This window comes from Lepisosteus oculatus, chromosome 17 (genome assembly GCF_040954835.1).
Source record: "Lepisosteus oculatus isolate fLepOcu1 chromosome 17, fLepOcu1.hap2, whole genome shotgun sequence".
In the NCBI taxonomy this organism is placed as follows: Eukaryota; Metazoa; Chordata; class Actinopteri; order Semionotiformes; family Lepisosteidae; genus Lepisosteus; species Lepisosteus oculatus.
This window is the reverse complement of record NC_090712.1, coordinates 19,996,557-20,020,648: the sequence shown is the minus strand read 5'-3', so window position 1 is coordinate 20,020,648 and position 24,092 is coordinate 19,996,557. Positions and strand designations below refer to the sequence as shown.

Genomic DNA, 24,092 nt, shown 5'->3' with positions numbered 1-24,092 from the left:
ATCAATTTTTTTTTTAAATTACGTTTTAAAAATAACTTATGGAGTTAGAACTACTCAGAATATTGATTTTTTTTTCAAACCACAGGTCTCAATTGTAACTTTTGTCTGCTGCTTAATATTCCAGCGCAATCCTTTAATACTGGCTAGTCTTAATTCAATGCACCACAGGAGACTTCAAAAAGCCAGTGTAACCTAAAATAAAATGCTGTTCAATATCTAACCAGTCTCAGTTAAAAATGACTTGCTCCATACTTAATCATTCTATAACGGCTCCTGTATTTCCCCAGGTCCCAGTGTGCAAAATTTTTAAATTGGAAACTGTACAGGTGATGCATCTTTCTTTGTAGTCGCTGAATAAATTTTTGCTCTATGAAAGTGGAACTGTCAAAGAACTGAATTTACAAGTACAAAAAGAAGCTATTTCAGTATTCTGCCGTATCCTAGCAACAGGAATCTGCTGATGGTTTTTCAGCATTACGTGGCAGAATGGATATAAATGTGTTGTTTCAGACATGTCATTGGAAAGTAACACTGAAAGGACAAAAAGGCAGAAGCTTCTAACCCCAAATCAAAGTTTTAAAATAGAGCTTTTTAAGTTCGATATTTAAGTATTTACGCAGAACACAGAGAACAAGCAATTCTGTATCTGTATTGTACATGCCGTAGAACATTTAATACTTTGATGCTGTATATCTAGAAAATAACTTATGACTCTTAGTTGGCACATTTTTTTATTATCGTTCTAAAGTATAATAAAGATAACGGGTGCTCACAACTCACAATAATCTGGAGCTGCAAGGCACACAGGAGCAATATGATATAGAACACAAAGACTCACCATTAGCAAAGTACAGTACACCTGATTCCGTACTAAAACACATACAGTATTAGAACAGCGTTAACTTCAAATTATTCTACTACTACTACTATCCCCTGAGCATGGCTGCCATTCCTGCTTCACTGCTGCAATGATGCCCTCACACCAGCACAGGAGCCCCAGCAAGCCCAGTCACTTCCCAGAGAGCACAGGGGGCTCCACAACGTCCTCCGGACACACAGCTTGGAGCCACTGCTCCCCTTGTTGAGGTGGGGGACAGCACAGCTGATAAACTCCGGGGTCACAGAAAATACTTCCTCACGCTTCTATAGTGCTTTTCTGGACACCCCACTCAAGGCGCTGTACAGGAGAATTGGATCCCCTCCACCACCACCAATATGCAACCCCAACCTGGATGATGCGACGGCAGCCATAGTGCGCCAGAACGCTCACCACACACCAGCTCTCAGTGGGGAGGAGAGCAGAGTGATGAAGCCAGTTCAGAGACTGGGATTATTAGGAGGCCATGATTGGGAAAGGCCAGGGGGAAATTTGGCCAGGGCACCGGGGTGACACCTCTACTCTTTTAGGGAAACGCCCTGGGATTTTTAATGACCTCGGTTTTACATCTGAACCCATGGTGGCCGAGAGGCTGTGGGGTTGAGTCTCCGCTGCAGACAGTGCTGTCGTTGTTCCAGCCCGCTCAGCTGCGCGAGTACTGTATATATTGGAGTGGCGCTGCTTGGGTTTGGCCCCGAGCCAGACTGGCCACCAGTCCAGCGGGGAGTCTGGCCCCATGAGCCTCTGTGGCTCCGGATCTTAGCGGCTCTTTCACAGGCACAGCCGAGTGAGCACAGGCAGGAGTGACGCAGCTCCCCACTACAGGCCTCACTGCGAACACCTCCTCAAATTTCAGCTTATTCTCCCCGTTAAGATTCATAACAAACTGGAAATAAGCTACCTTTTCAAGGCAGTCGCCGAAGGGGTCAAATTTCCTGAGAATTTCACCATCTACTGGTTCTTAATTTAAAACAAATTCTCAGTGCAGTGTGAGCAGGAGAGTCACTGCTTCCATTAACTATCGTCTTGAACACAAATTCTGTAGATTTATAGCACAGGGCATCTCTGATGTAACCTTAATGAAAAAACAGTGTATAAGTAGAAAGAAATCAAAGTCTAATCTGTCACGGTCTAATCCAAATGGCAGTACAACATGCACTAGCTGGGAGCTGAACTCAGACATTATGAAAATTTTAGCAAGCTGTATTCCAGGTGTGGTTACAGTAACAGCTATATGCATTTCAAACTGTGATGACTAAATCCCCCAAAAATGTTCAGTCAAACACTACTGACTACATTCTGCACTCAAATCCATACTCTTAAAATTTCCAAGTATATTAAAAAGAAACCTAAATGTTAAGTGAGACGTCTCCGAAAGTATACTCTTTAAGATTCTGCAACCAAAAACAAATTTATTTCTTTCAGCTTCCAGATTCAAGTGTTCCCCATTAATGTCTCCAAACCCTTGCCCACAACAACAAAGAATTCTCAAAAACAGTACATCACCACCGCCCTAACAGCACAAAACGTAGACTAAAGACTATAAAGAGTCATGGACCAAAGACTCCGATGTGATCGCTACGGTTACATGGTCCTGTATGCAGTGAAAATGCTTGCTTATTCCAGAGAGGCATAAGAACAAAAGGAAATTCACAAAGGTATTTCACCCATGTTGCCTGTTTTGTCTCTGTTGGCTCACTTCTTTGAGAAGCTCAGCTAGTATTATGTTAAAGGTTCCAGGGAATTTGCTTCAGCTAAAGAAATGGGGTAAACTTGTTCCAGACACTCGCTACTGTTTCTGTAAAGAAGTATATTCTACTGTCAAACCTAAAAACACTGCAGGGCAGATGTAGTTGGAGTAACCTGCTCAGCTCCTTCTAAGACTAGTATGAAGAGCCCCCACATTCTTCTGCCAGAATGATGAGGTTGAATTCCTTTCAGTCTGTAAGTATATAATATGCTTTTCCCCCAACAGGATTACATAAGCTTAGAAAATCTTTATTATTGCAAACTTGGGGGAAATTCATTTGGCAATATTGCTTCACAACCTCCAGCAACAAAAAGAAAAGACAAAACTGTACAACATCTATTTCAGACCTGACATTCTGACCCCAGACAAGTGAAACAACAATCCCAAGGACTTTTCACCTCCATCATGAAAGACGCTGGGATCTAAACCAGGCACCTCTCCACTGCCTCTCTCCGCAGTGCCCCATTTTAGATGAGAGGCCCTTTTCACTCAATTCCAAAAATAACTTTAATTCTGAAGCATTGTTAAAAAAAAAACATTTCATTGTCTAAAATATCCCAGCCTGGCAATCTAAACATTGATCCCTGTGACAGTGATTATATTTTACATAAAAGAAGACCAATGCTGGATTTGCATAGCAATGAGATCCTCGTGTTATCTGTAGAACTTCTGAAAAAGAGCTATTGCACCTTAATGAGATTATCTTGGCACTTATAGAGCTTAAATAAACAGATTCACAATAACAGTCCGATCCCTAAGCCTATAAAACCTGTGAAACAGCTTTAGTATAAACCCCTTTAGCAACGAAGACACATGTACAAGAAAGACATCTTTCAGGCTTGTTAGTAATCCACAAAAATCATTTTCATCCTCAATACCTTTCAAGCAGCTCACAGCTGCAAGGTCACAATGGAAATATTTGCCAGGAATCGTCTTCTCCTTCACAGCAGTGGTGGTGGTATTTCGATTTATATTAATAGAGCCAGGACATTACATTAGTTGCTCATAAATGCCAAAAACTTTTTTGTACTTTCCTAAACATTTACTATTCTTAATACATACTTAAACAGCAACAAATCATCTAAATGTTTCTCCATTCAAAAAAATAATCTTTAGTGTGAAAAAAAAGTTCTAAAATTGTTATGCACTGCCATCAATTAATTCAGAAAATGTAAATATCACACTTGCTTGGGCCTGTGAAATTATGTGGCATGGAAGCAAATATGTAAATAATTTCCAGGAAAGAAAATAGACCTAAAACTCAAGAGAATGGAAAGGAATAGGAATGAAGGCTTTTAGCATAAAACTTGGAACCAATTATTATTTTTTATCTGTCCACCCAGCTCGGAATCAGTAACCATTTGAAGACGAGGCTTTCCAGCAGTGACAGCAACAAGCTGCAGAGCCACTGAGACATGTGGGCGTGTTCCCGACAGGCCCACCTGCAGAGCTCGGCGTCAGACAAAGCCTGACGGGGGTCCGCGCCGACTGGAGGAGCAGCACATCGCCGGAGTGTCGGATCAGTCAGCGCTGGCCAGAACGATGACAGCTTGGGCCCCATCGCTGTTCCGACAGCTGAGGAACCTCGGTTACAGTCTGATCGCAACTTGACCCGGCTCAAATCGCACATCCGAGAGCTCAACCTGAGCTCCACGCAAGCTGCCTCGCTTTCTCAGCCAAGAAACACCAGCTTTTGAAGCAAAATTACCAAAATCTTGCAAAACCACCACACTAAAGTGTTTGTACTTTACAGTCACCTGAGCCTATTAATCTTTTGCAAAGCTACATTGACGTTGCCTTTTTTAAAATCAAGGTCTCTTTTAAAATAAACAGGTAATATATAGGCAATTCATGTAACTGAACAATTCAAATACAGAGGTGGCTGAACTAATATGTACCTCTGTTAATCTGAATAATTCATATAAAATGTTTTCTATGGCTCCAATTTTTTGGGGATCAACATTTTAAAAATAGTCTGTAGTGAATGCAGTAGTTGAGTGACTTACAGCAAGTGCCTTGGACAGTCTTGTCCGGAAGTCGTTCAGGACTATCGTAACGATCTCCTGATGGGGGATAAAGGCAAAGCCTTCCTGAAGGAAGACCTTTCGTGCTCGAACTAAATCAAGCGCATCCTGGAACGGAACCTGTTCCAAAAGAAAATCAACAAATATTCCTCTCACACTGCAGGCTATTGTGAAAGAGATTACAGAGGGTGAGCTAGCCTTTACAGCACTGCATTTTTAAAAGCATGCCATCTCAGAATCTGTGTATTCCGTCCTTATCTGACCAGGGAGGCTGGGGCCAGCGCTCTTGCCATTAGATTTATTGTGGTGTCAAATAAAAACATCCCACAATACACTTATCTATTTCTATTAGGATGCTGCAAGGTCTGCACAACTCTTTTTGTACAGTAGGGCATCTTACTTCATTGCGTACTGGGAGAGGCTCCGACTACCCTGCAACCCTGCATTGGACAGAGTGGTTAGAAAATGGGTGGACTGTTATTTGTTTAGCAGACACCCTTATACAGGGCAACTCCCAACATACAGTGCTTGGAAAGGTTGAAAACTCAGATTTAGAGGCTCAATGCCAATTCTACTCTCATACAGCATCATTCATAGAAACAGGGAAAGCATTTCACTCTTTGCATCAGGTAAAACTGACTTAGTCCCAATAAACAAATTTACTGGATGGGATTAAAAGGCAGGGGATGTGGGCTACCCTTTGGCTTTGTTGTATCAATTTTTAATAACTCCATTCCTCCTATCAAGTGGTAATTCCTTTACAAATCAATTACAGTTCTCCAAAATTGCACTCTCTTTAAATCTTTAAAACAGGGACATAAATTAAATGTTTTGATGGGACATATATGAGCATATAAAATCTTAATTTGCAACACTCGGGCTTCACCACTAACATTCAGCAAACACAACCATGCAATTACATGCAATCTACATCACGGTCAAACTCCTGACGTTTACCTTGTAGATCTCCAGCTCTTCAATTTTGGTGCTACTAATAGCAGAGTTTGAGTTGATTAGTTTGGACCCCAACCTTCTTTTATCTTCATCACTTAGCTGCGGAAAGAAGAACAAATGCAAAGCACTCACTAAAAAATACCAACCACACACCCGTACTGAACAACTTAAAGTCTGAGAAAGACAACTTTCTGCTAATACAGAAAAACGTATTTATGGGACATTAGGTAATAGTAGTTGAGGTGGGTAGCTGTGTCAGCATGCGTAGTCTGCAAAGGAACAAGTCATAGGTTTATTCCCTGCTGAAAAGAGAAGAGAAAAAACACAACGATTCAGCTGTGAAGCCTTCTTCGGGTGTCAGGAGGTCCACTCCTGAAGAAGGCTCCACAGCCGAAACCTTGTGTTTTTTCTCTCTTCTCTTTTCAGCAGGGAATAAACCTATTACTTGTTCCTCTACATTAGGTAATTGTACAATGACATTTAATAACCTGTGACAAGTGCTTTGTTTTACTTATTGCATTGTGATGTTTATTCACTGAGTTAGAATCACTACTATTAACTTTCACTGCCAGAAGAAGCAACTATGCATTTGTAATTAAACAGTTAGTCAAAATGTCTGAAATGTCATCTTCTGTTTTTAATTGAAGGTTCCCTAACAGTGGACAACACTCCAGTGGCAATCTGAGTTTCACCTCAGCAAAGAGAAGACAGAAATCTATATCTGGAGACCTCTTCATATTCTTCAAATTATGTTTTGTATTGCTTTTTCCATTGTCAGTATGACAGAGCACTGCTGGGTGGAAATATCTTCAAGTGCTCGGTCCGCGAAACACTGAATCCCTTCGCTCAATTTATTTTGTAATCAGAAGAAAAAAAAACAAGTGTGACAAATTGTTTCTAGGGGGGAAAAACAATTACCTCTCTCCAATTTAACAAGCAAGCAGATGCACAGGCACTATATCGGTAAATTCCACACTGTTTAAAAATAGGTTGGAAATGTAGACACTTAATTTCAATTCCCAGATGAAAGCAGGATAAATATAGAGATTCTAGATCTAGGTTTCTTAAGCAAATGGCGTATATTCACAGCTCATCTTTCTTTGTAGGTGTCCAGCTATACAACTATGTCCATCTTATTGTATATACTGTATAGGCACCTTCATCTGCTAAGACTGACACACCAGTTCACGTGCTGCCTGATTCCTGCCACCACAAGGCTACAGTTTTATTCTGCCAGTTCACAGGCCATCTTATCTCCACAGATTCTACCCCCCTTCAGCAGAAGAGTTTTTAAACTTGCCTTTGGAACCCAGTGATATATGACAACTCACAGAAGTCCTGGGGGATGGTAATTAGAAAATACTTTAAAAAACGAATAAGGGCAAGCAAAGAATAAGAGTGACAGGGTGTCTGGACAGGTGAAATTAAATAAACCTCAGAGGCTCACATTTAATTCTGAAGTGAACTAGGACCGAGCCCAAGTGGAAATGTAAGATGGTCTCATTTGAAATGGTCGAAATTACATGTAACAGTTACCACTTATCTCTTCCATCACTTCTGAAAGTTCACAGAGCCGGCTACATTCCGCACTAAATAACCCACAAACTCCACCTAATGTGAAAATGACAAAATACAGTCCTTTTTAAGTAATAAAATATGAAAGAATATGAAAATCTAATTTAAATTGTGTAAAACGGTTGTTTCTAAGTGTAGCAAAACGTTACAATAACAGCTAGCAGCTAAAATCCCAATCCTGTTAATTTTCATGTTCATTGTGTCACAATTAGCTTAAGCAGAAAGAACCTTTATATTTTTAAATTTCTGTTTCATTTCAATCACCCCCATTTTCCAGTTCTTTGTCTAAAACATGTTGTAGTGAGCCACTTAAACTCACCCGCTCAAAGACAATGGCTTGAACCTACAGCATTAATGCAGAGCGCAGGGCGAAAGACTCCAGTGACATGTGGCTTTTAAAAGAGAGCCATGGAAAATGCACAAGATGAACAGCCTTCATGCCGGATGCTTGAGCCTGAAATTCATTTTAATCCAAAATGTAACCTTCGATTGGTTTTGGATTAAAGTTAAAAATTGGACTGAATGTCTGTTATTTAATCCCAGAGCGCTCAAGAAGGTTTCCTTCTGAAGGAAGAAAGTTCATTTATTAAACTGCACATTTTGACCCTCAAAGGTTCAGCACTAGACACAGGTACTGAAACTAAGTAAATTTTCATCATATAATTAGAAAGCGCAGAGGAGTTAAACAATAACCAACACCACAAGAGAACAGATTGCTTTTAAATTTATATTAAACATTCCTTAAACGTGTCAACTATAATAAACATTTAGGAAATCGATAATCCCTCGGGCTACAAGAAAATTCACTACCGCACTTCAAACACGGTTTAGAAATGACTGACCACTGTCATGCTCCAGTAAAGAAATACCAGTTAACACTATAAAATACAGAACGCAACTGTTTCTCATTGTAGACATTAAGGTCACTGCTGCATAGTGTCTTCAATACAGAGCCACTAAGTCTTATGGAATCTGGAGCGATTTCACGTCGCGTGAATTTCAGGCTCAGGGCCTGGATTCTCCTGTGAATTTAGCAGCAAAAGAAATGGAATCTAAATAACAATAAATAACGTGAGGCAGGAAAAAAAATGCAAGACTAAAGACCCAAATATGTTCTATATAGACCAGGAATCACTTTGAGTTTTAAGTTGAAACTGTGACAGCCTTTCAATATAGAAGGGATAAGAAGTTAGTGTGGGGTATCTCGGCAGCACTGACGCACAGGCCCGGTCAGCCCGCATGCGTGACGCGCCGTGAGGCAGTCCGTGGACGTTGGGGAGGTCGAGGATAAAGAAGGAAGGGCGGGCCACATTCCTCAGCACTGTTTCCTCGCGCTTATACCACCACAATCCTTTAACTTCCGGACTGGGCTGTAAAATGGAACAGCTGGTAAAGCTCAGGACCTTTAACCAACAGGGTGTAACAAAGACGGCTACGGCTGCCCGTCACCTGCACTGACCTTCTGGGAAAAGGTCACCCCCTGCCAGAGACATCATCTCCTGTCGACGGTCCCTCACAGAGCCGGCCCTTTGTTCTGGACTAGTCTGCTGACTGCTGGGCAGAACATCTCAGTCTACAGGCAGCTTCTCTCACACACAGGCCACCTTCACTCACGGGGAAGCCAGCAGGCGACCTGCATTACTCCAGGAGAGCACACTCTTACTTTTCACTCTCCTTGCATTCATCAAAGTCATGTCTTTCTCAATTGGCTGCATCTACAGACCCAATCAACTCATTTCGGCAATTCCAGCTCAGCTCAAACACCAAGCACCTGGCATGTGATGAAATCACATGACCTGAGCTCAACATTTCATCGAGAACAACACTTAAATGTGCTCAAAATTTAAATAACTACGCGCCCAACAAGCGACAGATGTTAAGCTTTGTTGTCCTTTTCATTCTGCAACAGTATATAAAACCTGTTGAGGTTTAATCCTTCAGCCTTATGCTGATTTTATAACACCAAAAGAATAATTTTCTAAAAGCCCTGGTTCAATGCCTCAATGACATGAAAAACTTAAATTCAGAAGTGCATCTTTCAGATGGTCAGCCCTCTTCAGTCATATTATTTTTCAATTTTAAATGATTCTGTTATAAGAATATTTCCACATAAATGAGCCTCCTGTGAAGCGGTGATACCTGCCAAGAGTTTTCACCATTTGGATTTCACAGCAAATCGGTGTCCGAGAAAGAGGCCCTCACTCTGGCGGAGCAGCACTCCGGCTCTCACATTCCAATTCGCACACACGTCGGCACCAAGGAGGCTGATGGGCGCGCATTTCTGCATCGGAAAACAACACCTTCCTTCAAAAGCCTTTGTGCTTAGATTGGTCCCCATTACTTCTAGATAACCTGCCGGTGCCCGACTTTGACCCTCCGGACAAAACAAGGTGCTCGTCGCTCAAGACTGCGGGGCAGCTGCTTGTGTCCACACATGGCAAGCAAAACGCCCATTTACGCCACGGCCCAAACAAACTACACTCATCTTTAGTGTGTAAGAAAACTTAACAAAAAGTTTGAAACACCCAGATTCTATATATATATAGCATAAGGTACAGCATTTTAGGTGCAATTTCAATCGCATCAAGAATTAAAAGCAATTTAACTTTACCACACATACATCAATGGAATTTTATGAATACTCAAACAGCATACTACTATCTATAAGAGATTGCTTTAGATAAAAGAGTAGTCAGGAATAGAAAAAAATAGCCAAAGTGTTGGATTGCAAACAAATAAAGCTACCTAGGACTCTAATATATGTATCCTTAGTAGGCACTCAAATCACCAAAATTACTGTTTAGATTAATTCAAGACTCTGGTGATGAAGCAACACAAAATTAAACTCATAATTGTTCATATTTACAATGAATGCACAAAGCAATGAAAAGGAGTGCTCTCCCCATTACAGAGGCTTGGGAGGACTTTGCAGTGGAATGATGAATAAGACTTCCAGACAAAAGCATCACAGACACAGAGGATTCATCAACTGAGGAATCTGAACAGCACAAGGCCTTAAGGCCTGCAGCTACACATTGAGTGTGGAATGATAAGATACACAAAAACTCCTTCAGCAGGTAAATCAATTGAAAAACCTTCAGTTACACAGACGACTGCAACTCAACTGATACAGAAAAGCTTTTTAGCAAAGCAACTGGGGCCAGTATCCCAGGAGAGGCTCAAACTTACAACCTTGGCATAGACGTGCTGTGCGTTGCAGTATAGGTACTGAGCAAGAGGACTGTAATTATCAGAAATAGACCATTAAACTTTAATACTGGAGGACAGACTTTTTAAAAAAAACTTAAAAACATAGTTTTCTCCTTTTCAGAGAAATTAATTCACCCGAATATAAAAAATGAATCATTTCTTGCGGTTTTCTAATCACAGAACACAGAGCAATTGATCATTACTTCACAGAAAACCACCTTCCTGAAATTTAATCAGTCCTTTTTAAAATGTCAGAAGACAAATTGCAACACAAAGGCTGGACAATATTAAGGTCGGGCTCCTTCCCAATAACTGAGAACTGATAATGGCACCCTATTGTCATTGTGATTTTGTCATTAATTGTCTTAAATGTAACCGTTACTAGGAATAGCTAAAATTATTTTATGGAACAGTAAAAGTACGGTTCAATAGATAATCTAAGCCTGAGCCTGATACATTTAAGACATCTATTACTGAGCTAGCCAAGAAAAATTCTTCAGTTGCAGTTTTCATAATGATAAAATCAGTCCCTGATACTTGAATCCAGCCCCCAACATGCTTTCGGAAAGTCATTCAGTCATGGTGAGGCTAGCAGGAAAGTAAAGTCTCTTGAACTACAGGACCTGACCCACTGATCACTGCAAGGAACCTCCAGATCACAAAACAATGCATTTAAAACCCCTTTCATTTCATTATAGTTTTTAAATTATAACAAATTTCCGAGATATGAAACCTGCAACATTTCATTGGTTCATGCTCCCAGAAGCCACACCCTTTTGCGCGTTTTATTGGCCAACTAATAAACGCATCACTTCCCTAAGCAACGCATTGTTGCCGTGCCAACTGACGTGCCACAGTGACTCTCAGTGACGGCAGTTCTGCATCACTATTGAAGATGGGTCGTCCCAATCTCAACAGCAGAGAGAAACAGCTTTGTTCAGTACAGTTTCTGCAATAAATGCATTGCATTTCGCCACATGAATGGATAGTTTTGGCGTACCGTACACGACACAAAGAGAGGAAGCTGAAACTGACAGACTGTGGAGAACAGGAGGCAGGAGGCTTGGGAGAATCGAAGGCCCCAATCTACACTGCGATGTGACATACATTTTGGCCAGTAACGGCCGAAAACCAATTAAACTCCTAAGACATTTACAAACTAAGTATGGGGGAGGGGGGGGCTTTCGAAAACCTGAACAACAAAAAGATGGAACACAGATCAGCAAGTAGGGCAGCACAGCTCAGTCTTAATCAGCGACAGAGGCTATTCACCATCAGCAAAGCTCTTCTTCCTGCAGACAAACAAGTGTGTGTGTCAGTATGTGCATCACATTCCGGAGCTCCAGTCAGGAACGATACTGCAGTCGCAGCTGTATTAGCTGGAACAGGTACATGTAACATCACTGACGCTCCACGTTTACCACCACTGCTAGCCCCACAAAACAGGGAAAGGGATTTGGACAACAGATAGGTATGACTTTGCTTACATTAAACAACAGTCTGGATTTATATCAGTTATTTGAGGTTTAGAATGTCTAGCACAAATCTATACCCCAAACTCCTTAAAATTTAAATACAATCCGCAAGACAGTCCCAATTGCAGGACTGACACATGAGAAACATTTCTAAAGACGCACAAACATTTGACAATGTTTGCAAGCACTCAAGCAGCAGGTTCAGTGAACTGAGGAGGATACAGAGAGATACAGCATTTATCTCTCTATTCTATTTATTTTCTTTATGAAAATGTTATCTAATATCTGCCCACAGCAGATACAATCTATATGCAATCTGTGCCTTCCTCAACCGGGATAACAAGTGGAAAACCCTATTCCGAGATGTTTCTGGGAAACACGTCTGGGAAATGTGTGAGCTGGGATGTACTAATCAATACTTCCAGCGAGAGCTAAAGGTCAGCGATGTAACGGAAGACGTACAAGAAGTGCCAGGCTGTCTGTTGCCACACCAGAACTGAACAATACTTCTCAAAATCTCAATCACACAGCAGCGAGCATCTGTGCCTCTGCGCTGGCGAACAGAAAAGTATCAAGCAAACTGCGCAGCTCTGACTCAAGGTCAGTAAGCACTCGTCCTCAGAGAAATTCACCTCCTTCGCTCTCTCCGTGTGGGTAAAACAATCCTCTGCTCTACCTTCAGCTTGCTCTACAGCTGGACAGGTTTGCTGGACGTACAGTACCTTCAGGAGAAAGTTATCAAATCTATTGATTACTCGGCAGCTATGCACGCTACTCCTACGCCCGCCCCGAGCCCGGTCTCAGTGAAAGCACACAGAACGGTGCGAAGGCTTCGGCTTGATAGAACACCTTCGCGTACTGTTTCCACACTGTGAATTAATAAGAATCTATCTTAAAACCCCACAAAACAGGAGAGGGGATTTGGACAATAGATAGGTTTGACTGCTTGCTTGCATTAAACAACAGTCTGGATTTATATCAGTGGTATCGAATGTCTAGCACAAATCTATACCCAAAACTCCTTAAAATTCAAATACACTCCACAAGACAGTCCAATTACATTAATATCTAGAGACAAGGCTTTTACCTAATGTAAATATAGAGAACAGTAGAGATATCCAGATTTCCTGTTTCTAGAATTATAAAATGCCAGAAGAGACAAATTATTTTGAAGCCTCCCTACATCTGAAGTAACACACTGACAATGCACTTTCAGCAGGCTTAGAGCTCCCCCTTCTGATGTTCATATAACCCTTCGAGAACAGTCAATTTTTGGCATAGAAAGCCTTGAAAACCTTAAGAGATGAAGATGGAGAATATCTCATGGCTGTATTTGGCTTTAAGACCAGATCTTGCTTCCTTTTTGCTCGATACTTCCAGGATTAATAATCACCACAAAGCACATGGCAGAAATAATCAATGGCTTCACAAAACTCAATAAGCAAGCAATATGCTGACATTTTGTCATCCGAATGATTTAAAATGCATTAAGAACATGAACAAGAACATTAAAGACATGCTTCCGGTTCTCAATTATGAGACCACAGGTCTACAGCCCGCTCACTCAGAAGCACAAGCTGGCCAGCAGAGAAGCTGAAGCTGCAATACCTCTATAGGGCCTGCATGATCACTAGTAACTCTTCTCTTCGCCCAGATGTGCTCTATGGATTTTAACGGGCTTTAAAAGGTCAATCCTTCCAACCACACCCTGTTAGAAGAGATGCTAGACCAGGTGACCCACCCACCCACCCGAGAGGGCAGCTCACGAGACTCTCCAAGACAAAGCAGCCCCTGAAGTCTAAGCGGATGAGGCTCCCATCAGAAGAAGAAAGAAACCAATAACTTACCTTTTCATACTTTAAATTGTTGTGCCGCAGAAAATCATTTTTGTATTTTGGGTGAAGGACGTTAAACCGATGTCGAAACAAGTCCATCTCCTGCTGTATAAACCAGCGCCTCAGGTCTTCCCTGGAAACGGAGGAATCATTTTTATCAGGACATATCCTACTAGGACACGACCGGTCCCTGAACACCTCTGCTCGTGCGTGGGTACACAGACAATTCGCTGCTGTGCAGGCTCACCAAGGGCACTGAGACACCATGTGAACCCAGGAGGAAACTGGCAGGACGGAACTGCAGACTTGAGCCCAAGAGATGCCAAGGAGCAGGTCAGCACATGGCCACTTGCGCTCGTTATTAGACATCCTCATCCTTCAGAATATTAATTCATCCATATATGACTGATTACATGAAGTGTAAATTCATTGTGGTTTCTGGTTGCTGGTTTCAAATTGTGTTGAACCAAAAGTGTTTAAAACAACTTTTTCTTATTGCCTACAGTATATACCACAATGCACGCATATGCCCTGAGCAAGGCCCTTTACCCCAGCAGCTCCAGGGGCGCCATTTAAACGGTCAACCCTGCGTTCTGACCCCAAGCTTCTCTCCCTGTCTGTGTATCCCATGGAGAGCAAGTTGGGCTCTGTGAAAAGACAAATTCTTAATGCAAGAAATGGTATATGGCCAATAAAGTAATCTTATCTTATCTTACTGGAAGAGCAGTTACAAACAGAAATGAGGCCATTAGGGCTATCCAGCTCATTTGGTTGCAAGCAGCCAATGGAGCTCTGGATCTTCGATACCTGTTCTTTAAAGAAGCTAAGCAATCACCTTCAACATAGGTCTGGGAAGCTTGCACCATACTCCCACAAACCTATGTGTAAGGAAGCACCTTCAGTAAGGTTCATAAAAGCTATTAACAAAAGCTTTAAAGGCTTGTGATTAGTGACATTCCTTTTTTACTTTAAAAAAAACCCTATACAAGTTGTATGAGCAGTTTTCCTTTCAACAGGAGGGCAGGTGTTTTCATGCACACTGAGCAGAGACACTTACGTCTGGCAGTATGCAAGGCGAAGAATGAAGTGAGAAATGTGGTCCTTTCTTCTCTTTTCATACTCTGAAGGCCCAGTTTGTGGCTTCTTCTCTTCCTGGATAAGTCAGAAAGCATTGGAATATTAATGTGGGCTTAAAAATAGCAAATCTTTCTCAAGGATTCGACAAACGTTTCAAAAAGATATATAGGTCACCACTGCACCTAGTTAAACCAGAAATAAGTACAGTAAGTGTTTGCTTCAAATTACTCTTTGACTCTCCCCATGAACTGTGGCATTAAAACATACATAAATGTTTATTTTGTGCTTGTTTTATGCTGCACAAAAGCTTTCCTTAATTTTTTTATTTAAACCACCGAAGTGCATAATATGGAAAGGCATTTGGCACATGGACATCAAGCACAAAACAGAGCACCCAGAGTGAAGAGACAGCACCATGCAGTTCCATTTTGAAGCACAAGGGGTCTCCAAATTCCAGTTTCCCAAAGATGTTTTAACTACTGTATTTCTGAAATAAATTTGAAGATTATCTCAATATTTTAATATATGTGCACTGAATTCCATAACCATGCAACCCCTATGCAAGTCCAGATAAGTTATTAAATGCGTAACAATTCCAGGCACACAGCACAGCTTACAATGAGACAGTTTTAAATAAACTTAGCTCATTTTTTCCAATTCAAAAGCTATGAATAATTAAATGCTTCGTAAAACTCCTTAAAATAAATTAGCCTGATCATTAATTTAAGTTGCAGGAAAAGACTATTCTGGCCAACATAAAACATCTGTTAATTTAACATGCAAATTAAAGACTTCAGACAGCTAATTATGCACTTCCTAATGAACCCCTCTGTCTTCTTCCCTGTGGCACCCAGGTGCAGCTGACTGAACCCACACTATCAGAAACCAAGAAGACCGCAGTGTCTTACTGTCCCAGGGGGTAACCACAAAATACTGCACTTCCAGTCGAACACTAACACTGCATGCTCATCTTTTAACTTGGCTTGAAGAAGATGAAACCTTGAGGAGTGCTTCTCCCATGCTGCTGAATAATTTGACTGGGACACAGCGCACCGCTGCATTAAAAAAAGGTCCTCTGAGCACAGTCTCACTCCCCTGCACCAGTGGTCCACAGGACTGCCGAAAAGTCCCACAGGAGAAAAACCAAAGTATTCAAAATTATTTAAATATTAAGGGGACACAGTGGTCAGCATTGCTGTCCAGTAGTGCCGGAGCCCTGGGTTCAATTCCAGATGTGAGGTGCTGTCTGTGTGGAGTTTGTATGTTCTCCTTGTGTACACATGGGGTTTCCTGTTTCCTCTGAGTTCTCACGTTTCTCACACAGTCCAAAGACATACTGGTAGATTAACTGGCTTTTGGGGAAATTGACCCTGGTGTGTGTGCATGTGCATGTGCTGGGAGAGGGGCACTGTGCCAAACTGAGGTGTATTGTGGGATGAAAAAGGTTGAGAAACACAAATTTTATGCTGGTTTTACATTTCATATAGGAGCTTCCTGTTCATAGTGTACATTTACAATGCCTCATTGTGCACTTCATATTTTACACTTCTTTCAACTGATTTTTCCCCGAGTAACCTCCACTGCCAGTATTCGAGGTGTATACAGTATTTAACCAAGTCAAAACAACATCTACAACAATCAGAATGCACCTACCATTTCAGACCTGTATGGAAAGTTCAGAGTTTTAATCTCACTGTCCAGCTTCTTAATATACAGATCAGATGTTTTCACATAGCTCACTCCAAGGTTTTCCACAGTCTTAAGAACTGGAAAAAGAATTTGAGGGAGGTGAGAAATTTAAAAAGCTAATTTTTGCAGTTTAAGTAACAAAAAGCACAGAGTCCTTCACATCTACAGTCTATAAAAGCACCACTTGGTAATGTAACCGTGAACCACAGCAACGGCTCACAGTGTGACAGGGAAACACTCCCTAGAGCTCGCAGGTTCAGCCTGGGACAGGAAAGCCCTTTGCCAGATCTTTGCCCATCTTTTCCAGACACCCTCAAAAACTACTTCAAAAGGAGTCGGTACAGTTAAAACCAATACAGCGTTTTCTATAAAGCAAGCTCAGTTGTAAATATGAAATAATTTTCATTTAATGTAACCAAAAATGTATTTTTTCGTCAGCACTTATTTCAGTTACTATATCAGCTCGGAGGCGGCAACCTTCTTCACCGCACTATATCTGGGGTTGTTCCCCAGATATACTTGTCCTCCGCATTCAGCACAGAAAGACACGCATTGGTCATTGCTACAACGCCGTCATCTTTTGACTTTATGACTTAAAACAAATGGACAACGTTGTGTTTTTACGTTTCAGCCTTTCAATGGCAAAGGTCTCAAACTCGGAGAGGGGGATGTTTTCAAGCGGCGGTTGACTGTAGAACTGAAGACAGTGTCCGTAGAGCTCTGCCTGGTAGTCTCCTGTCACCTTCTTGTGTTTTTTACGACTGAACTCCATGTTGATTTCTGAAGAAGAAAAAATGCGCATACACATTTACCATATACATATACCGTATACCCAGAGAGAGGATCGCGTTTAACACATTACTAACAATGCTGCCTTTTATACCCACTGCAGGGGATAAGTAAACAACATACTAGCTTCGTTTTCACCGTCAGGCTTCTGAAATAAAACTAACGTGAAGCAGTAGCTTCAGGGTAGCCCTGTACACGTAAGTCGATCCTCCTGAAAATCGGTGTATGTCACTGCAGTGTAGTGAAAGAGCTAAGGGTTATCCCTGCCCTGCAATCACGGGACTCGTTATTCTTGAAAATTAGTTGCGTGGCTACAATCGAAAGACTTCATAAATCGCGACAAGGCATGGTTCCGAAAAGAAAAAGCAACAGGAGTTTGCAAGACAATAAAGAGAACCCCCATGCAAACCGACTCCACACACAAGCAGAATGGATAATATCAAGGTGGTTTTGTCACTACGCAATTGTGATAAAATATTGCTACTCACAACCGCAATTATCCAAATCGTTTCTCCTCTCTCTTGCTCTTCCAACTACCGCCAACTAGCAGCTCCCCCAAAGCGCGCGTAAGTGACGCCATCATCTGAACAAGCCAATCACAGCGGTCGTGCCCAAGAACCCGCCTCCGGAAGTGTGACTGTGTCGCGCTAAAGAAACACGTGACTGAACTTTGACAAGTGTGTTTTGGAGTTGGAGTTGCTTTTTTTGGTGGCGTTAAAGACGTTGCTTTTTGTGACTGCTTTTTCAATTGAAGTGATCAAACTGGTATCAAGAAACTCTGAAATAGAAACAGATGTGAGGTTGTTACCGTTCTGGCTTGAAGAAGGCGCGCATTTCAGTGTCTAGACGTCGTAAACCGTCTTTATGTCTGCCTTAAACTTCAAGTTGGATTTGTTACTGTGAAAACTCTGTGATAAAATGGTGTTATCTGTTGATATGGTGTTTTAGATTTCCACTGCCCCGTGACTGGCGACGCTGGCAATGAGGGTATTTGAAGTAACATCACAAAAGAAGGGATTTTATTTCACAAGACACGAGGTGTCTTATTTTTGCACAGATACTCAAGATAGTGAGTGATAAATACGAAGCTTGTTTTAACAGCCTGAAGTTAGCATGTTTTTTTCGTACTGTAACAACCCATTCTTTAATAATTTTTATTGTGTCTTAGACGTACTAACAGTGTCTTACATTGTTGCGCCTTTAGCCTTACGGGAGAAAAAATCTCACTTTTCAATGTAGACATAAACACCGAATTTCCAGCTATACCGTGTGCATTTTGGAGGAGGGTACAGATTTCTACGGGGTACCGTGACTGGACATAGACTAGAAATTCGTCTTTTTCCCTTCTCCATTCCCCGGAGAGAGTGATGTACCGAACCAAGACAGTGCACAGAGCACGTATCGATTAATAAACGATGTCCTGATTTGTAAATTGTAAAAACAGCTGATAATGATGAAGGCTCGAACACATTATTTTTTAGCCTACCATCAATTAAAGCTGTTTCTCAGGTGGCTCTAGCTTATAACAGTACTTACAAATGTATTGCACTGTATTAGAAATTAGTAGTTCAGGTGGGTAGCTGCGTCAGCATGCGTAGGCTGCAAAGGAACAAGTAATAGGTTTATTCCATGCTGAAAAAAAGAAGAAAGAGAACACAACGTTTCGGCCGTGGAGCCTTCTTCAGGTGTCACCTGAAGGACACCTGAAGAAGGCTCCACGGCCGAAACCTTGTGTTCTCTTTCTTCTTTTTTTCAGCATGGAATAAACCTATTACGTATTAGAAATTAGTTTATTATGTAGTGGCACCAGCGGAAAGGAGGAGGATTAAAACGACCCCAGTGCGGGGCTCTGATTGGGTAAAGCACAGTCGCATGCGTAGTGACGTCCTGTTCGGCTGCCCAATCGGACACCGTATTGATTTTTACAACAGCCAATCAACAAGCAGATCCTTAGCGCTAAAGAGAACACGGAAGAATTACTTGTGACTCGGGTTGAAGATGGAGGGTAGCGTGTGTGGTTCATTCGTGACCTTACCTGAAAGATCTGTTGATCTCAAAAACAGCAGAGGACATTCTGCTTCCCTAGGGCTGTGGAAGTGAGGCGTATATCACCTCCACGTGAGTTTAAAGACACGTGATGGTATGCACACGATTCTTTTCTCTATTAAACGATTTGATTTCTGTAGCAAGCTACATTTGGTTAGGTTTCAATTCAGTTGTCTGAGTTCCCGAAGCTAACTCTACAAGGATTGATACCTTCCCCTATAATCCTTCGTCATTCATAAAAGAAACAGGATTATAAAGTCTCCCAGAATGTGTGATGACTTCCGCGACAAACGCAGTTAACTAACAGCATTTCTCCGGAATCTGAGAATGTGAATCCCATAGTCTTCCTCAATAAAAACGGAAATAAATTCCCCAAGTGCAAGGAACAGATTTAACAGGCCTACGCGTGGTTGTCTTGTACTTTTTCTTTATTATTTTCTTCAAACCTCCTCGCGGCGTAAGACTGTATTTTCTATGTAATGAGAAATACCATTTTTATAGTATGCTGTATACATGTAAGTAGGTTAGTGTTAAGATATTCCAGTAATTCAGACGTGGGCTTTTTTGCATTAATATCACAATGCACATGGATTGTAGTTTAAAAACTGCTGTACCAGCAATAATATCAACGGAATCTGAGTACCAAAACCTTTATTAAGTTGATGTTGCTTAATCACCACATGTGGTCTTACAATACAGTAAGCCTCTAGGAAACAATTAATGCTGATTTTTTTCTTTTTACTTGGCCATTTCCAATTATCCATTTCTAGGAGCTGAGATTGTCCATATCGAAACCTTAGCTAATCTTATACTGTTTATAACTAAAATTATACTGTGTTCATCCAAAGTTAATCATTCTGTTCATCCAGTGAAAATATTTACAACAATGTGATCAGGTTAGAAGATCAAGGTTTCTGTGAATATAGTTTCTTTCTTTTGTCCATATGTTCATAACCTTTGTTTAGAGATTACATCCAGCAGAGATGGCCATCCTGGCTGAGTATGCTACTCGCAAGGACCCAGCTGGAAAAGCCCTGAAAATTCTTCAAGCTGAGGCCAACACACAGTTCAGGCGGCTGCGGTCCATACTGTATCTGTTGGAATCAAACCTCAGATGATCAAACTTCCCTCTTAACTCTGGAGCCCACTGGTAAAGGCTCTTCAATGGGGCATTAAGAATCCGGAGTTAATCTCCGGTGATATCTTCCTGCCAAAGTTTAAAACCAAAACCTTGCTTGGACCGAGAACAATTCATTCATCAGAAAAGGAGACGGAGTCTCTCTTTAATTAGCACAGTCAGTGATGCTGGCTCTCCGTCTTTCGGATGAGATGTAAAACGGAGGTCCTGACTCTCTGTGGTCATTAAAAATCCCAAGGTGTTTCTCGAAAAGAGTAGGGGTGTAACCCCGGCGTCCTGCCCAAATTTCCTATGCCTCCTAATAATCCCCCTCTATGAATTGGCTACATTAATGGCTACCATAATCCCCCTCTATGAATTTGTTCTCATCACCCCCATCCCCTGGCTGTATCAGCTTAAGCTGGTACTTGTTTTTTGAACATTTAACTGCTATCCAAATATTAATGCATTTGAACATAGATTCCTAATTTATTACATGTTTATTATGGCCCTAATTTTAATGAGCAAAGCAACTTTATGTGCAGATAGTTTAAAATTTGATCACAGTTAACATTCCTTTGGGCATTTATGGAAATGTATCTGCTAGATTTGAATGCTGATTATCTAATGGCATTCAATAATTTTCTAATTAAGTTATTTACATTTCATATAATTCTTAATGTCACATTTGTGTGGCATCAGCAGCGTGTTCATTTTCTGTAAGAAAATAAACGGATGTTGGCACAGTCGCGCAGTAGTCAGCATTTGTGCCTTGCAGCGCTGGGCCCTGGGTTCAGTGTGAGACTTGGGGTGCTGTCTGTGTGGAGTTTGTACGTTCTCCCCATGTTTGTGTGAATTTCCTCCCACAGCCCAAAAACATACTGATAGGTTAATTGGCTTGGACCCTGGTACGAGTGCATGAGATTCTGTGTGTGTCTGTCTGCCAAGCGATGGATTGGTGTCCCATCCAGAGTGTATCCCACCTTGGACTTGCTGCTTGCTGGGATAGGCTCCAGCTCCCCTGTGACTCTGAATTGGATGAAGCGGTTAAAAATGAAAGGATGGATAAACTGTTCATTGCATGATACAGGTCGGGCTACCTCAGGAAGCAGATGGAGATCTTGCTGAACCCCCTTGTGCTGCAGATCAGCTCCTCCCGTAAAGAGTATTTTTTCACTTCTATGAAGTCTCCCAAGCAAGTGCCAGAGAGATTGAAGGCTGGATCTTCCACATGGATCTTCTGAGGTCCTTTTCCATAGTCGAAGAGGTGTCCATCAGGTCCCCACCTCTCTACCTGCCCGGGCTGCCTGTGAGAGGCTCAACAGTGTTACTGCAGTCTTGCTGAGCCCAAGGGGAGCAAGACTGGACAGTGACCATTTTGAGAAACGGCTGCTTCTGAAGCTGAACCCGAGGTTTTGGAATTAACAGTGCAGATATTGATACTTGCAGTTGAGTTTGAAAATAATAAAGATGCAAGTAATCTGAGTCATCTGTGTTTATTGCGATTTGCTCTAGATCAGATGAGTAGGATGCATCTAGTAGTTTAGCACAGTTAAGTGAATCTAAAACCAGTTTTAAATCAGAATTTCTCATTTTTAACACTTGATCCTAGAGTTGTTCTAGGATTCTAAGAACATTGTGACTGTAACTAGGTGTGTGAAAAATAGTGCATCGGATAAAAGTAACTGGTTTGTAATTCAGGTTAATAGCAGATTTTCAGGGGTAGAATTTTAAGGATGGTTACTTTTTTTTTTACTTCTGATACTTTGGTGCTGTTAAGCAATTATACTTTTTTCCAGTGGAATAAGGACACAGACACAAACTCCCAGACTCCCTGGCTGGGGAAAAGTGATATTCACTGTAACACGGGCTTTCCCCACTAGCGAGAGTTACCATAGCAACTGCCTCTAACACCAGTATTCCTGCTCAGTCTCTCTTTGGAGACAAAGAACCCTGCCATCTTGGCATACATATTCCCTGTGTAATGAACACGCCCCATATTTAAGCAATTACACAGCGAATAACACAGAAACAGCTTTGGCTGCATCACCCACAGCTGTTAGAAGTATTTTTGTCACTAATTTGTAATCGTCCCCTTGTAGATGGTACTCCAAGGAACAGTATAAAATATCACTTTAGGGCTGTATATGTGACAGAAGTTGTACTTTCAGGTATTTATACTGATGGCTTAAACAAATACAAGATTGAGGTCTAATGGAGTTAATTAAGATTTTTAAATTCGGATATCAAATGCACTGGAAATATGAATAAAAAACAGCGATATTAAAATGGAGTGAAATACCACAATTTGGCAAGAGGTGTGAAGTCAGTCTTTTTAGCATGTGAAATGCTGAAGATTTTAAAACAGAGATGGTTAAAAGAGGCAGAGAATATTTTGATGTTTGGTTCATTGGAGAAACTGCAAGTATAACCTGCAATAAGCTGGAGGTAACATTGTGTGCACAGATAGTGTAAACGCACAGGGGACTGCATCCTCTGTGCTTGCGATGCACCGCAGCCAAAAACCCACGTGATTTGGCATTCTGAGCAAAACTCGAGTCCCACTCTGCTTCTCCACCCAACATATGTAAACCCACCCAGAGACCATTAGTGGCATGAAGCCCAGCAAATCAATACTAGATTAAAAACTTGCTTTCATCACACACGATCATTAAGTGTCTGTGAGATCGCTTTTGAAGATTGGCTTTGTGAATTGGAGATTATCTCAATTCCTCGTTGAAAATCCTGTTTATGTTCTAATCTTTTGCACTGATGTGACTCAATAAAGTGTCTTTTAAAAAGTACAAATAGAAAAAGAAATGGAACACTGCTTTTCTGTTAATATATTTTAAATACACGTGGATCCTCACACCAAAGCACACTGTACAAGTGTTTAAGTTTGTTTAGAATGAGCTCAGAATCATGCCAGAAAAAGAAATGGCGCTTCTTGTAATTACGGACTGTAAAAGTATTATTACATTTATTTAATTAGAATGGTATTCAATCACATTTTAATAATTTAAGTAATTTAAAATCATGTCAAACATGCTCATTCCCAGTTATATTTTAAATTACGTTTCAAATTATTTTGAATTTGCTGTCCTTTCATCTCTCTCGAGTATTTGTTATGCTCTTACTCTCCTGTCACACAGAATCAGTCGGTTGCATCTCTTCGGAAGGTCAGTGCGTTAATGAAAATAAAATGTAACAGCAAACAGTGTATCTTATTCAACACGGTTAGGGTTGAGAGCAAGCAGAGCCGGTTCTTAGTATCCCTACACTAGAATAAATTATTATATTAACATACATGTTTAACATACTACACGAATTTACGTGCTGTATTCTCTGTTTTTATTGCACGGTGCAAATTAGTTTAGTAACTTAGTAAGTGTGCGTTACTTCATCGTAGAACGTGTGCTTATACTGTACATGCTTGTCCAGATAAAGGTTTATGCTAAAGTACACAAGTACTATTTTACAGCTTATATGAGGACCTTTACAGTCTTTAGGGGAAACGATGCCAAGATCAAACCTATGGAAAAAGCTTTGTGAGTGTGCGACAGGCGCCCACTTCAGCTCCCGATCCTTTAAGAAAAAAAAACTTTGGAAATGTCGTGAGAAGGTGGGGGCAAACGGAAAAAAATGAAGTCATTTCCTCTATGCCCTGTTTACCG

General features: G+C 41.1%; 1 protein-coding gene across 2 annotated transcripts in view; it reads right to left on the bottom strand.

Moving 5' to 3' along the window:
• Positions 1-17,851, bottom strand: part of prim2 (DNA primase subunit 2) — a 105,986-nt gene extending 88,135 nt beyond the window's left edge. The window contains exons 1-7 of one of the 2 annotated variants that reach the window (XM_006638865.3): positions 17,744-17,851; positions 17,091-17,246; positions 16,431-16,543; positions 14,758-14,852; positions 13,713-13,833; positions 5,609-5,704; positions 4,634-4,771 (exon numbers count right to left, since the gene is read on the bottom strand). In XM_006638865.3, coding sequence (XP_006638928.2) covers positions 4,634-4,771; positions 5,609-5,704; positions 13,713-13,833; positions 14,758-14,852; positions 16,431-16,543; positions 17,091-17,238 — 711 coding nt within the window. In that variant the 5' untranslated portion in view covers positions 17,239-17,246; positions 17,744-17,851. The remainder of the gene's footprint in view (positions 1-4,633; positions 4,772-5,608; positions 5,705-13,712; positions 13,834-14,757; positions 14,853-16,430; positions 16,544-17,090; positions 17,247-17,743) is intronic. The other variant, XM_015363276.2, reaches the window with a different exon arrangement.
• Between the last annotated feature and the right edge of the window lie 6,241 nt (positions 17,852-24,092).